Source organism: Alosa alosa, chromosome 12 (assembly GCF_017589495.1).
Source record: "Alosa alosa isolate M-15738 ecotype Scorff River chromosome 12, AALO_Geno_1.1, whole genome shotgun sequence".
In the NCBI taxonomy this organism is placed as follows: Eukaryota; Metazoa; Chordata; class Actinopteri; order Clupeiformes; family Clupeidae; genus Alosa; species Alosa alosa.
In genome coordinates, this window is record NC_063200.1 from 24,605,904 (window position 1) to 24,618,403 (window position 12,500).

Below are 12,500 nucleotides of genomic sequence, written 5' to 3' on the forward strand. Positions count from 1 at the left end.
ACCCTACGCACATAAACCAACCAACCAAACACATACACACACATTTATGCAATCACACATATCAAACCATCAAACAGCCGTACACCTTTATCACACATGTACACACACACACAAACCAACCAACCAATCACATGCACACATACGTATACAATCAGTCACACACACACACACACACACACACACACACACACACCCCCCCACACACACACACACACACACAAAACACACACACACACACACACATAAACTTATACTGTCCTCTGTCCACTCCCTTTGTTGGCAAGGCTCTCACAGCTCATCTTAGCTCATGGTCCTAAAATAGTCAAAAAGTGTCCTCTGTCAGATCAATAAAGCCAATCCAGCTTCATTCAGCCCTCCTCCTCTCACCTCTCCAGCCCTCCTCCTCTCACCTCTCCAGCCCTCCTCCTCTCACCTCTCCATTATCTCCTTTTCATTTCCATCCCTCCCTCCTCCTCCTCTCTCTCATCCTTTGCTTCCTCTCCTCCTCTGCTGTCATCCCTTGTTGCCGCCCGCGCTGCTCTCACCTGCGGCAGACGGTTGACTCAGCTCAGGCCTAATGATGGGATGAGTGTTTTTCTCTCTCTTTCTCTCTCTCTCTCTCTCTCAAACTCGCTCTCTCTTTCTTTCTCTCTCTCTCTCTCTATCTCTCACACTCTCTGTCTCTCTCTCTCTCTCTCTCCTATGGTCGAGGCACTGGCTCGGATCACCTGCTCATTAGTTCAGGGGCAGCCTGATTAGCTTGTGCTGTTACACATCCCCTCCCTTGCCCATTCATTATTACACACACACACACACACACACACACACACACACACACACACACACACACACACACACACACTCACACACACACACACACACACACACACACACATGCACAATTATGCACAATTGCACACACACACCACACACAGACACACACACACACACACACACACACACACACACACACACACACACACACACACACACACACACACCACGCCACAGAGTGATGAGCTGCACAACACACCCAGCTAATGTATAACAGACTGCTGATCATAGCATGCTTCACACGTCAGCAAATCAGGGAAGCACCCTGAAGATCAGGATTGTTGTGTACAGAATGTAATCTTATTGAATAAAGGACTTAAACGACTTGGGTTATATGACTGTGGAGTGGTTGTAAACTCATTTTACATAAATGAGTTGAAGTGTGGTCTGCAATTCTAATCCACTTTTATCAAATACAGAAAGAAGGGGTGCAGTTTGATTGGCTGTTAAGCTCAAATATAAACAGTCTTTCATTAAAAACCAAAACCAAACCATGGACTGCATATTTAAGTGAATTAGTCCATTTGCTCTTTTTCCCCCATCATGCTTCTGCGTTGATTCTGATCTTTTCAAATACAGCACAGATGACACTGAGCTGACAGCCCACACCAGTGTTTGATTCGTATACCTCATGTGTGCGTATGTGTGTGTCTGTGTGTGTTGTTGTGTGAAAAGTAAAACCTCAAACACTAACTCATCTGTGGTCACGTCTGTCTTTTCAGAATGGCTTTACTCCTCTCCATATTGCCTGTAAGAAGAACCACGTGCGCTCCATGGACCTGCTGCTCAAGCACTCGGCGTCTCTGGAGGCTGTCACTGAGGTCAGATAACAGCTCAGACAAACCATGGCTGCCGTGCATCATCTGATGTAATCCAATTTGAATCTGCCGTTGAAATGACAGCTGATCAGAATGGGGGATCTGATAGAGAGCCTCCTGAGCTTCCTGGAATGAGATCAGGGAGAGGAAGTGCACTGATAAGATGGAGCATGTGGCTCAGTGTCTGATATGGTCCTGGTCAGCCTGTGTGGAGATATGTTTTATGCTTTGATGGAGATATTTCACCTCAAAATGTCCATGTCTCTGTTGGCATATGTTTTAAATTCTAATTTGAAGTGGCAAAAACACTCCAGTAGCATTGGCTCTGTAAACAACTCTTATTATGGAGGATATAATTGTGGCGTTACATTTGTCAAAAGTTGCAACAAAACAGTGACGTCTTCCAATCTATACTGCTATTCCCGAAGATTCTCTGCATGCTCAAGGTCATCTCTAGCTGTGTGACTGTCAGACAGGGTCCTGGGAAGGTACACAGGCCCTTGGGTCATGGGATGAAATTCCTTTATTACATACATCATATCCCTGTCTCTGTCTGTCCATCTCTCTCTTTCTCTCTCTCTGTCTGTCCCTCTGTCCCTCTCTCTCTCTCTCTTTTTCTCCCTGCCTCTGCAGTCTGGTCTAACGCCTCTGCATGTGGCAGCCTTCATGGGCCACCTGAACATAGTGAAGCACCTGCTGGCCAGGGGAGCGTCTCCCAACGCGTCTAACGTGGTCAGTACCCTGCACTGCAGTGCCTGTCACACACGCTTCATGGCACACCTGTCCTCCCCCACCCAGCACCCAGAGATCTTATCTATGTCACGGTGATGTCACAGCGATGACTCATACCCCGCTGAGCTAACCTACAAGCGAGAGTTAGACACTGGAGAAAAGAAAAGTGGATTTGATATAGCATTCAATTAAATATTAATGATGTGTAATGCTGACGTAACATGCTAAAAGAGCCATAAAAGGAGGCTTTGTGAGCTGCTAGTGTGACTTTTGATTGTCTTGGAGCAACTTTCATGCTTCAAGTCCTTGCTGTAGTTTGCCCCAAAAATGGGTAAATATATACAATTACTAATTGTATTCCCTTGATGATAGTTGACCATCAAATTGTAGAAAACCAGGACACAGTTTAGCCTCCATTTGCATCTATGTGCGGTTTAAGTGGAGCAACAGAGCCAGGAGGATCTAAAGTATCATAACGCTGTTTCTACTTCCACTGTCTTTAATGCTAAAAATAAACTGGGCAGTCTTGGCAAGATCTGTAGTATTTCCACAGCCTACAGAACCCCTACTGTGAGCAGTGTTTGAAGGACAACTGCTGTGTGTGTGTGTGTGTGTGTGTGTGTGTGTGTGTGTGTGTGTGTGTGTGTGTGTCATAGAAAGTGGAGACTCCTCTCCACATGGCATCGCGAGCGGGACATTGCGAGGTGGCCCAGTTCTTGCTGCAGAACGCCGCCCAGGTGGACGCCAAAGCTAAGGTGGGCGCGCTAACGCCTCACACCGCCTCACACCGCCTCACACCACCTCCACCTGCCCACATTATACTGGCTCACTACCTTCACTATTTGTTTTCCATATTCCTTATTATCCTTCACTCACTCCCTCCCTCTTTCCCTCCTCTGTGCCCTTTTTCTTTTCTCTGGGGACTTGTATTCATGCGTAGTGCTTTACCTTCCTCATTTTTCGTTTTTGTTTGTTTTCTTGTCTCTCACTTTTCAGCCTCCCCCTTGGGACCCTAATCCTTTCTGGTCCTTTCACTTCCTGAGTCCCTGTGCTGCTTTGAAAATAATGTGGTGTGCTAACGGTTTATTTGCCTCCTCTCTTCCTCCTCTTCTGTCTCACCCTCTCCGTCTCACTCTCTCGCTCTGTGTGGCCTGCCACAGGATGACCAAACCCCCCTGCACTGTGCGGCCCGCATGGGCCACAAGGAGCTGGTCAACCTCCTGCTGGAGCACAAGGCTGACCCCGACTCGGCCACCACGGCCGGCCACACCCCCCTCCACATCGCTGCGCGGGAGGGACACGCCCAGACCACGCGCATCCTGCTGGACGGCAATGCCCAGCAGACCAAGATGACCAAGGTTTCTGACCCCCTTGCATCCCTCCACTCATACATTTCCTCAGCTTTCAGTCAGCTTTTAACTGTTGGTTGCATTTAAGTGTGTGTAAACATCCCTCTTTACTTCTTTAACCTCTGTCTATACAGTACCTCTTCTTCTTTACCTTCTACCCTTTCTTTATTTCTCTACCTCTGTCTTTTTCTCATTACTCCCTCTCTCTTTCTGTCTTGATGACTTTCCTCATCTTTGCCTCTCTCCTCCTCATTGATCCTGTATATGTGTGTGTGTGTGTGTGTGTGTGTGTCCCTGTAGAAAGGCTTCACGCCGCTGCATGTGGCCTGTAAGTACGGTAAAGTGGATGTGGCTGAGTTACTGTTGGAGCGAGGAGCCAATCCCAATGCAGCTGGAAAGGTACGCGGCTATTCTCTCAACAGTGTGCAGCCTTGTGCATGACTGGGCCCTGTGCCAATGTGTAAGTGCTGTTAGGAGGGTGTGACTTTCATAAGGTTGTGTGTGTGTGTGTGTGTGTGTGTGTGTGTGTGTGTGTGTGTGTGTGTGTGTGTGTGTGTGTGTGTGTGTGTGTGTGTGTGTGTGTGTGTGATGTCTTTCTACAGCAAAATGGCTTGACTCCTCTGCATGTGGCCGTCCATCACAACAACTTGGATGTGGTCACGCTGCTGGTCAGCAAGGGGGGCTCTCCACACAGTCCTGCCCGAGTGAGTCATGAGCAACACACTCGCTAGCACACACACACCATATGCACACACCATATGCACACACACACACACACACACACACACACACACACACACACACACACACACACACACACACATTCACACATGCACAGAGAGATCACAAATGTACACGCATACACCCAGGGTAAAGAATATACAGAAAAACCATATAACATGATGTATGTGAACAGTATCATTACCATTTTGGATCTCTATTAATATGAGAAATCCAAATATACGCACGCGCTCTTGCTCTCTTGTTTTTACTGTTTACTCTTCCTCTTTCTGCTTTCTCTGACTGGCTTTCAAAGAGCCACTTAGTTCCTTCTCTCACTCGCGCACCCTTGCGTTTCCCTCCTCTGCAGAACGGCTACACGCCCCTGCACATCGCCGCTAAGCAGAACCAGCTGGAGGTGGCGGGCTGTCTTCTGCAGCACGGCGCTAACGCTAACTCCGAGTCCCTGCAGGGCATCACCCCCCTGCACCTGGCCTCGCAGGAGGGCAGCCCCGACATGGTGGCCCTCCTCATCTCCAAGCAGGCCAACGTCAACCTGGGCAACAAGGTAACCTCCTCACGACCCTGACGCTAACCCCCGCCCCCCCCCACCCAATCCCGCGCCACCCTCCTCCTGCTGTAGATGTGCTAACTCACGCCACCTATCTGTCATTAGTGTCATTAATGAACCTTTCCACAGATGCCTCCAGCCACATTACATCCTAAGTGCACCTTTAAGTCATGATGAATAGTTTTGCTGGGCTGATAGGATGATGGATATCTTTGTCTGCTTCGCACCAGGAGTAGGTTTTGTGATCGATAGCATGGCGGCTGACACCACTTTAAAGCCTGTTTGAAAAACGACTGGTGAGATTCTTTTGGCAACTCAACAGTCGTGGCAACTATGAGGCTAAGGAGCCTTTTCAGTTAAAGATTTGTCTTTTTTTTTCCCCAAATAAGCGGCAGTTTGTATTTATGGAAGCAGCGAAGGCCTTGAGACGTGGCTGCCAAAGAACTGACACCCCCAGAGAGACACGCGCACCTGTCTCCCTCTCTCTAGCAGAATGGAGAATGTGGAAATATAAGATCGCAGTCAGACTGATCTGGGACTCCCGCACCATAGACGAGCGCAACAACAACAACAACAACAACAACAACAACAACAGCCACAACCAAAGCCCAGAGCAGTTAGAGAAGGAGCAGCAGCACAGACTGTATGTTTTACACTGAAGTCAGCCATGGCTGTGGAGTCGGTCTCAGGCATGACTCAGCAAATCATGACTCAGCACGCAGTCTGCTGCTCTGTCTCCTGTGTGGCTGAAAACACACGTCCTCTCCTCTCCTCTTCTATCCTGTGCTCTCTGTGGTCCATTGTCTCCTTATGCCCTCCCTCTCTTCTCTTTCTTTTTTTCTCTCTCTGATCCCTCGTTTTCTCTCCCCTCTCTTCCTGTCGTCCTCCTGTCATCTCTCTGTAGAACGGGCTGACTCCGCTGCATCTGGTGGCGCAGGAGGGGCACGTGGGTATCGCTGACATGCTGGTCAAGCAGGGAGCCTCAGTGTATGCCGCATCACGGGTGAGATGGACACACAAGTGCACACACACACACACACACACACACACACACACACACACACACACAGTCACATGCGCTCTCTCTCTCTGTGACGCCTGTTTCTAGAGACAGGGTTCTCAAGTTTTGAGCTCTGCTTGGAGTAAGATAAAAAAAAAAAATAAAAAAATTGTTGTACAATGAGTGCACAATAAAGTAAGTGCATGATTTACTAAAATGAATCCACCATTTACTATTTACTAAAAGGAGTGCATAGTTGAATCTAATCTATTGATTTAATAAAACTTGCACACTATGTAGCAAAAGGAGTGGAGCCCCTCCAGAAGAAAATGTTCAAAAATAACCCCTTAAATAGTAACTTCTGACAAGTTTTATGGAAAGAAACATTAATCATTTGAAACATAGGCAGTGTAGTTTGCCATTATACGGCCTATCTACTGTATACATTCTATATCTTTTTTTTGTTGTGTTTTTTCAGGACAGTCGGGGATTTTTACCCAGTATAATGTAATAATACTTGCATACTGTAGCCTATGTCTCTTATGTCAGCCTTTATATCAAGGAAAACATATTTGTGTTTTGTATTAGTGTCACAGGAAGCATGCCAGTAGAAATAACTATTCATATTTAGATGGGATTATGTGGAATCTATATACGAATCGTGATGGTGGGATATTCCATGGCTTAGCAATTTACATTATGTACTGAGTGATAAATATTTTATTCATTAGACTATGAATTGCTTTATTCACTTGAGTATTGTAACTGGACCATTGGATGAAGGATGTGCCTAATACTCTTCTGTATTTGTGACATGAAATAACCTGTTCTTGCATATGTGCAGAAGTCATTACTGTAAGCCAAAAGCACAGTTGATCTGTGCATTCCAAGACCCACTTTTGATTCTTTGATAAGAACAGCAGGTTCATTATTTTGGGTTGGTATTACATTAGAATTGCAGACCAAAGACCGTGCTGAAATGTGCTGTAAATTCAGCCAGATTACTTGGGTATACAGCTTATTGCACAGTGAAATGCTTTAGCCTACATCTTCGTGTTCTGTAAGGTCTGCAGTTGATTTTGATATATGGTTTGTCATATGCTCAGTCAAGAGTCAGTGAGATATTCCACCAAGAAAAATGTGGAGATGGACGCAATCATGCAGATATGCATAATGTACAGTAATAGGCCTATGCACAAATTTAGCACAAATTTGGTTAGGCCTATATTCCCCTATATCAGTCTGTTCTCATTATCATTTTGATCAGGCAAATAATATCGTTCAGAAAATATAAAATCAAAATGAACAAACTGAATCCAATCTGGCTATTTCACTTTCAACTTGACTGCACCCCTTGTGTTTGTGCGTCGATGGGCATAAGGTTGCAGGAAGAGGACCACCTATTTTGGAATTTTACCAGGATACAAGGAATGCTATTTTTAATGATGATTAGATGTCAGGTGACTATTTATTGTTTGATTGGCTGGTGAACCCTGAGAGAAATTCTCTCGTATACCTGCACCTCATCCATACAGTAAATTATGCGGATACCTTGACATAGTATTTTTTCTGCATGAGAAATGCAAGGTGTGGCGTGTGAACTTGTTGAATTGCATGTGTCCCACACCCATTGCGTGAGACTTGAGAACCCTGCTATAGAGCATACAGTATGAAATGTGAAGAGCAGGTTTGAGTAACACAAGCTGCAGACCAGTTTTCTCACACGCTATTCAGCTTCAGGATACACGTGTGTGTGTGTGTGTGTGTGTGTGTGTGTGTGTGTGTGTGTGTGTGTGTGTGTGTGTGTGTGTGTGTGTTTTGTGTGTGTGTTTGTTATATGTTGCCACCTTGATTTGTGTGGGAGTGTTCAATGTATGTGTTGGTTGAGGGCAGACATGTGTACACTACCAGTTGAGATCAGTTGCAATGTTTTTTTAATCAGGGCAGCAATTTTCATATTACATTATGTGCTAACATAATTGCAAAGGGTTCTCCATAATTGCAAAATGTTTTCTCAGTTACCCTTTTAAAATGATATCATATTAGTAAACAGAATATGTCTTTGTAACATGAATGAATGGTTGTTGATAATGGGCAATGTAAATATTGCATTAAAGACCAGCCACAGTCGAGAACCCTTTTGCAATTTTGTAAGCACAAAACTGCTGCCCTGATTAAAAAAACAATGCAACTGATCTCAGCTGGTATTCTGTCTATATTGGAGTGGAATGGAAATTTCTAAGTGACCTCAAACTTTTGATCAGTAGTATATATGTGTAAATTTTGCGAGTAGATTATCATATTTCTGGCTATATGTTGCTCTATATCAACAAATATCACTGTGTATATATTTGTCTGTGGGTATGCATGTAATATGCATACAGTATGTATTTTGTGTGTGTGTGTGTGTGTAGGTGTGTGTGTGTGTGTGTGTGTGTGTAGATGTGTGTCAGAGAGAGTAAGTGCTATAGAATGCTAAATGAGAGGATCATTCACTCTGCTGTAATGAGGTGGCCTCTGGCACTGGCCTCTAAGGCGGCGGGTGACTAATGTCTCAACAGCACCGAGCCATCTGCGACCTCTGACCTCAGATCAGCCCCAGGCTTCTGCCCCGGACTCGCTTTAATTCTCAAATCAATAACCTGGAAATAGAAATTAAAGCCTCTGAGCCAAAACCACCTCAGCCAGACACCAACTCTCACCTCACTCTGAGGCATGAAGTGTGCTAAGCTCATATTTGATCAACCTCTCTTACATATAAACACACACACACACACACACACACACACACACACACACACACACACACACACACACACACACAATCACATTTACTCATTTCAATTAAGGGGAGTTTTATTGGCACAAGGAAACGGTGCTGTATCACTGCCAAGGAGGTGCAGAGATTCAACAGAGGAAATGCAAGACATAGTCAGAGAAAATACAATGCCATATGTAGTTCAGTTATTGTTCTCATTATTAGCATTCTTCAGTCTTGTTGTCTCAACCCATCCCCCCTCCCCCACCTTTGTGTATTTCTCAGATGGGCTATACTCCGCTCCATGTGTCATGTCACTATGGCAACATCAAGATGGTGAAGTTCCTGCTGCAGCAGCAAGCCCACGTGAACAGCAAGACCAGAGTGAGTGGCTCAGTCCTCAGTTCTCCACATGGCCATTCAGCACCAGTTATCTCCATACACACACACACTCACACACACACACACACACACACACACACACACACACTCACACACACACACACACTTGCACGCACGCACGCACGCATGCACGCATGCACGCGCATACATGCATACATAGTATATACATACACAGACACTCTCTCTCACACACACGCATTAAAGGTTTACTATGCAGTTGTAGGTAGTTGCACACAACATGCCATATTCTCTTATCACTTGCCGTCTCCAAAAGTAAACAGTGATCTACAGGGGAGACCTTTGCAGGGAAGTACCATTAGGAGTGTACAGAGTGGAATCCCAGCCAGGCGTTTTCAGGACCCTGGCCAGATCCCTCGCCAGATCTGCCTGTCTGCCACGCACGCACGCACAGCACTGCACTGCACTGCATGCTCAGACCTGCCTCATTGAGAGAAAGTGTGAAGTTGTAAACCATCATTCACCTTTTCAGACTCACTGTGTTGTCATTCACTCCCTTCTGCCCACGGCCAAGCGCTGTCTTCCCCACTCCCACACATCCACATCATAGCCCTTTCACTCACACATAGCTTCCTACATTCCCTGGAGTCCGGGAGGTTTTTTCCTGCGTTGAGCTTGAGAGAACGTGGCCATGGAGACGATGATAACATAACCTACTGCATACTCATACTGTTTTATTTCTCATCCCAGGCAGTGTAGTATTGGCTAGGCAATGTATTACTGCATTTTACAGTTACTCCAGTACATCTTTTAAAGTTGGCTTGTTAGCTAATATACTGAAACCGTAATAATCATTTTCACACCTATCAGCTCAATTTAAATTTTAAATTCTACATTACAGAAACAAGAGGCACGAGCAGATATAGTTGGTAGCTTTCTTGTTATCAATTGTGAATAATAATATTAAATAGCACTAGCATGAGCTACCTTTTTATATTAACAATTTATATTATCTGTGAAGCTATGAGCAGTTGGGACTTTTTCTGGAAAGTGCAGTTACACTCTCTTGTTCAAGGCCACTGTTTGAAAGTGCTTTTTGTCATATGATTTATTGCAGCTTAATTCACCTTTAAAGTTTTAATGTCTTCGTCTCTCTCTCTCTTGCTCTCTCTCTCTCTCTCTCTCTCTCTGTCTGTCTGTCTCCCCCTCCATCTCTCTCTCTCTCTCTCTCTCTCTCTCTCTTACACCTCTCTCTCTGTCTCTCTCTCTCTCTCCATCTGTCTCTCTATCGTTCTCAGGTGGGCTACACTCCCCTGCACCAGGCAGCCCAGCAGGGCCACACAGACATAGTCACCCTGCTGCTGAAGCACGGAGCTCTGCCCAATGAAATCACCACAGTGAGACACTCTCCCTCCTCTCATCTCCTTCTCTTACCTGCTCTCTCCTCCTCTCTCCTCCTCTCCTCTGTCCTCCTCTCGCCTGTCTTCTCCCCTCCTCCTGTTCTCCTTTTCTCCTCTATCCTTCTCTCCCCTCTCCTCCTCCCCTGTATCCTCTCCTCTCCTCCACTACTCATATTCTCTTCTCTCCTCTCCTCTCCTCTCCTCTCCTCCACTACTCATATTCTCTTCTCTCCTCTCTCCTCTCTCCTCCACTACCCCTCTTCTCTCCTTTCTCCTCTCCTCTCCTCTCTCCTCTTCTCTCCTTTCTCCTCTCCTCTCCTCCACTACTCCTCTGCTTTTGGGTCCTCCTATCCACCCCCCATCTTTCCTTTTCTCTTTCCTCTCCTCTCCTGTTGTACCCTTTCCCTTCTTCCCACTCATTTTCTACTCCCTCAATACTCTCAGTTGGGTTTATGGGTGTGGCTTACAGTTAGTGCATGTCCAGCCAGTTGGTGTTGTCCGCTGTGCTGCTGTATTGTGCTGTATGTACTGCTGTTATCAGTGCTAGCCAGTGGGGGGTCATGCCCTGCCTTCCCCTCTCTTATCTGTGCCAGAACGGGACCTCTCCTCTGGGCATTGCCAAGCGCCTCGGCTACATCTCTGTCATCGACGTGCTCAAGCTGGTGACGGAGGAGTCCGTGTCCATGGTGAGAGTCCCACAGGGGATTGGGCTGTGTGTGTGTGTGTGTGTGTGTGTGTGTGTGTGTGTGTGTGTGTGTGCGTGTGTGTGTTTGTGTCTCGCTGCCTGTTCTGCCAGTAGTTCTGTATGAGCTAAGTCGCACTGCTGTTGGCTAAGCTTATCGTTTGGCTCTATTTTTCTATCCCTCTTTTTTCTTTCTTTCTGTTTCTTTCTTTCTGTCTGACTGTCTCTCTCACTCACTCTATCTTTTTCTCCCTCTCTCTCTCACTCACACACACACACACACACACACACACACATCTCTCTCTCTTTCTCACACACACACACACACACTATCTCTCTCTCTTTCTTTCTGTCGGTCTGTCCACTCTCTCGCTCCTCCGCAGATCACCACGGAGAAGCATCGCATGAGCTTCCCGGAGACGGTGGATGAGATCCTGGACGTGTCGGAGGATGAGGGTGAGCTGTCGCGTCTCGTGTCTCTGGCCGCTGCTGTCTGGGAGATTAGCTGCAGGGAGTTAGCGGTAGCGACGCGGCTTCAGTAGCGCTAGCACTGCAGTCTACTGATGCTCACTTCTCCGGCTATGCTTTCCAGCACAGGTTCAGAGACATGCCAAGCGAAGACTCCGTCTGGAGAAAAGAGAAGGAAATGTGACAGGTTAAAGGTGTCATGTCATGACATACATATGACATGACATATGTATTGATGCGTACATAGATCAATTGAATTTGATTGATATAAATCAGGAAAAAAACTATAACAGTACAGAAATTACTGTCAAAATGTGTAAATACATGTGTTCTTTGGTTCATTTCAAAGTCATTTGTTCTTTTAAAGCTGCCATTTTAAGGTTGTTTTGAAGCTGTCTGTTTATTATGACACTCTTTTGACCCCTCAAGAGGACACACCAAATTTGGGACCAGATAAGTTTGCAGCGTAGTAGTCCTCCAATAATGCCTGTCTTTTATTTCCTCTGTAGGAGTTGCACAGCTAACATTAGGTAGGACGGTCTCCTTTCCTGCGCATCTTGTCACGGTCTTGGGTGGCTCTTTTAACACGTGTTGCCTCCATTTCAAGCTCAGTCATTCTGTCTGACACTCTTGGTTTCCTTTCTCTCCCTGTTTCTGCGTTTCTTCAACTTCTCTGTCAACAAGTTCTGTGATAACAAATGTCAGTGTGTCATTGTCACAACAGTCACGGCGTGTGTGTCTTTCCTATCTATCAACGGTAACATCTGTCTGTGGATCCATCTCTGTCAGGAGTGCTTCACATCCAGTT

At 45.9% G+C, this 12,500-nt stretch overlaps 1 protein-coding gene across 5 annotated transcripts in view; it reads left to right on the forward strand.

The window, feature by feature from the left end:
• ank1b (ankyrin 1, erythrocytic b) overlaps nt 1-12,500 on the forward strand; it is a 78,569-nt gene that overhangs the window by 45,382 nt on the left and 20,687 nt on the right. For 4 of the 5 annotated variants that reach the window (XM_048259123.1, XM_048259126.1, XM_048259127.1 and 1 more), the window contains exons 11-23: nt 1,557-1,655; nt 2,286-2,384; nt 3,041-3,139; nt 3,545-3,742; nt 4,034-4,132; nt 4,336-4,437; nt 4,824-5,021; nt 5,929-6,027; nt 9,068-9,166; nt 10,441-10,539; nt 11,136-11,228; nt 11,608-11,680; nt 12,202-12,222. In XM_048259123.1, the coding sequence (XP_048115080.1) occupies nt 1,557-1,655; nt 2,286-2,384; nt 3,041-3,139; nt 3,545-3,742; nt 4,034-4,132; nt 4,336-4,437; nt 4,824-5,021; nt 5,929-6,027; nt 9,068-9,166; nt 10,441-10,539; nt 11,136-11,228; nt 11,608-11,680; nt 12,202-12,222 (1,378 nt within the window). The remainder of the gene's footprint in view (nt 1-1,556; nt 1,656-2,285; nt 2,385-3,040; nt 3,140-3,544; nt 3,743-4,033; nt 4,133-4,335; nt 4,438-4,823; nt 5,022-5,928; nt 6,028-9,067; nt 9,167-10,440; nt 10,540-11,135; nt 11,229-11,607; nt 11,681-12,201; nt 12,223-12,500) is intronic. The other variant, XM_048259125.1, reaches the window with a different exon arrangement.